This window comes from Cervus elaphus, chromosome X (genome assembly GCF_910594005.1).
Source record: "Cervus elaphus chromosome X, mCerEla1.1, whole genome shotgun sequence".
Classification (NCBI taxonomy): Eukaryota; Metazoa; Chordata; class Mammalia; order Artiodactyla; family Cervidae; genus Cervus; species Cervus elaphus.
In genome coordinates this window covers 54,131,417-54,134,593 of record NC_057848.1, presented here as the reverse complement: position 1 = coordinate 54,134,593, position 3,177 = coordinate 54,131,417, and the positions used below count along the sequence as shown (strand labels likewise).

The window sequence follows — 3,177 nt, the reverse complement described above, 5'->3', positions numbered from 1 at the left end:
TTTCATCCTCTGTTGTCCCCTTCTCCTCCTGTCTTCAATCTTTCCCAGTATCAGGGTCTTTTCTAAAGAGTCAGTTGTTCAATCAGGTAGCCAAAGTACTGGAGCCTCAGCTTCAGCATCAGTCCTTCCGAAGAATATTCAGGACTAATCTCCTTTAGGATGGACTGGTTGGATCTCCTTGCAGTCCAAGGGACTCTCAAGAGTCTTCTCCAACACCACAGTTCAAAAGCATCAATTCTTCTGTGCTCAGCTTTCTTTATAGTCCAACTCTCACATCCATGCCTGACTACTGGGAAAGCCATAACTTAGACTAGACAGACTTTTGTTGGCAAAGCAATGTCTCTGCTTTTTAATATGCTGTCTAGGATGTTCATAGCTTTTCTCCCAAGGAGCAAGTGTCTTTTAATTTCAAGACTGCAGTCTCCATTTGCAGTGATTTTGGAGCCCAAGAAAAGTCTGTTGCTGCTTCCACTGTTTCCCCATCTATTTGCCATGAAGTGATGGGACCAGATGCCATGATCTTATTTTTTTTTTTTTTTTGAAAATTAAGTCTTATTTATTTTGAAAACCAAACCACTAGGAAAATATATCACAGTCTTGAAACAGCAAACAGACATTATCATTTCAAGTACTAAGTTGGTAAAAAAAAACAAGGTCCTTATCAAAATGATAAGAGGCCAGAACTGGGGCAAGAACAACACATGTAGCAAAGGCCCTGGCAAAAGTGGTATTTGGTAATGGAGGGCAGTCCCTTTATCGCTCTAAAGGAGCCACAGTTCATCCCCGAGTTGCTTACTTTTCCTCCGTTGACTTTTTTGTTGCCAGGGGATTGTCTCAACAAAGCTCTGTTATTTCAGGGGGCAAAGTAAGCAACACTGGGTCTAGGCTTTCATTCTGTTTCATGAAAAACAGATTTTTCCAAAGCCCATACTTCACAACCCTCTTATTTAAGTAGCTAATAGTTCCTCTTTCACTGTTCGTTCCTGAATATGAGCATATAATACTGTCAAAATCCTGCTTCCGTTCAAGGCCGAGTGTCACTGTAAGATTGTCTTGTCGCTTGGCTGATTCTGCTGCAGGCGGCCTCAGGGCCCACCATGGCTGCCAGTGAGAGGGAACACTTGCTTCCCTTACCAGTGTGATATCGCTTCTTACATTTTTGCGGGGTCTCCAGGCTGAATGATGTAATGTGTGAGAATTTTAAGAAACACACATCCACATCTTGATGGAGAAATGAGTACCTGCAGGGAACCTTTCAAAGTTTTTATCCGAACTGCCTCTCCCAGCTTTACATCTTAACGTCATGCCCTTGTCTATAAAAGAAAAACAAGCAAAACAAACCCCCTAAAGCCCCCTGCCCCTTTTGACATTAGTGACTGCATGGATTTTATTAGTTTGTGGAAAATGTTGTAGTGATCCTTCTGGTGAACAGCAGGTGGGCAACAAATAGAAACACCTCTTTTCATACTCCACTAGACCATAAGCAGGTTACATGAACCTGCCGGCCTCTTGGTATCTGTGCAGTAGGAGAATCTGGTACCTTGGAGGGCCCTGGTTTGGGACAAGGGAGACTCCCTATTGGCAGGAGAAGTACTTGCCACATGAAATTCAGGCTCACAACAAACCTCCTGTGCTATCTGTGACCCAAATTTTAGCACCATTTTTTTCCCATTTCACTTTCTAGGATTGAAACACAAAGGAACCAGCATCCAGAGGAAAGAAACAAAGGCCTTAGACTTGCTGCCATCCTTAATTTCCTCATTCCTTAACTCTCCTTAAAAGACCCAAATCCCCATTCCTCCTTTTAAATCGATTCCTGCCCTCAGCCCTGATGGCCACTAGCAGACATCTATTTCCCCATGGATGAGAGCGACTCCTTCATCTTCCTGGTCATGGTTGGGATGAGGTTCATGTGGTCATCCACACACTTGGTCACGCAGGTCTCCAGCTGCCGCTTCACCTGAAGCTCCTTACTCCCTGCATCTATCGAATCTCTGGCCTTGTCATTGCAATACATAGTGCACCGGGCCAGGCGGTCCTGGAACTTCTCCAACTCGCTGGTCACCAGGGCCTGGGCTTGAGCCAGCGGTGCATGGCAGCGCTCAATGCACTGGTGGACTTGCTGCATGGACGCATGGCTTTCCTCACAGCAGGCGGCGCTGCACCGGAACATAAGGCCCTGCATCTTCCGGATATTCTCCCTCTCCAGACTCTTCACCATGGAGTCCACCGCCTCCTGCACCCGGAGTTGCTGCTGCAGCTCCGCCATGGCGACCCGCGCGGTTCCCGGCTGCGCCGGCGCCCCCTTAATTTTTTGAATGTTGAATTTTAAGCCAACTTTTTCATTCTCTTTCACTTTCATCATGAGGCTCTTTAGTTCCTCTTCACTTTCTGCCATAAGGGTGGTGTCATCTGCCTGTCTGAGGTTATTGATATTTCTCCCGGTTGTCTTAACTCCAGCTTGTGCTTCATTCAACCCAGCATGTACTCCTTTCTTAATTTGGAATCAGTCCATTGTTTCATGTCTGGTTCTAACTGTTGCTTCTTGACCTGCATACAGGATTCGCAGGAAACAGGTAAGGTGGTCTGGTATTCCCATCTCTCTAAGAATTTTCCATAGTTCCTTGCAATCCACACAGGAAAACATTTTTAGTGTAAGCAGAAGTAGATTTTTTTTCTGAAATTCTCTTGCTTTTTCTATGATTCTAGGATGTTGGTAATTTGATCTCTGGTTCCTCTACCTTTTCAAAAACCAGCTTGAACATCTGGAAGTTCTCAGCTCACATACTGTTGAAGCCTGGCATGGAGAATTTTGAGCACTACTTTGACAGTGTGTGAGATGAATGCAATTGTGCGGTAGTTTGAGCATTCTTTGGCATTGCCTTTCTTTGGGATTGGAATGAAAACTGAGGTTTTCTAGTCCTGTGGCCACTGCTGAGTTTTCCAAATTTGCTAGCATATTGAGTGCAGCACTTTCACAGCATCATCTTTCAGGATTTGAAATAGCTCAACTGGAATTCCATCACCTCCACTAGCTTTGTTCATAGTGATGTTTCCTAAGCCCCATTTGACTTTGCACTCCAAGATGTCTGGCTCTAGGTGAGTGATCAGACCATCGTGGTTGTCTGAGTTATTAAGATCTTTTTTGTATAGTTCTTCTGTGTATTCTTTCAATTC

General features: G+C 44.6%; 1 protein-coding gene across 1 annotated transcript; it reads right to left on the bottom strand.

Moving 5' to 3' along the window:
• Nucleotides 1–602: 602 nt before the first annotated feature.
• Nucleotides 603–2,298, bottom strand: LOC122690667 (protein FAM136A). Its single transcript, XM_043897561.1, has one exon. The coding sequence runs from the start codon at nucleotides 2,267–2,269 to the stop codon at nucleotides 1,850–1,852; it is 420 nt and encodes a 139-aa protein (XP_043753496.1). The 5' UTR covers nucleotides 2,270–2,298; the 3' UTR covers nucleotides 603–1,849.
• Nucleotides 2,299–3,177: the final 879 nt, after the last annotated feature.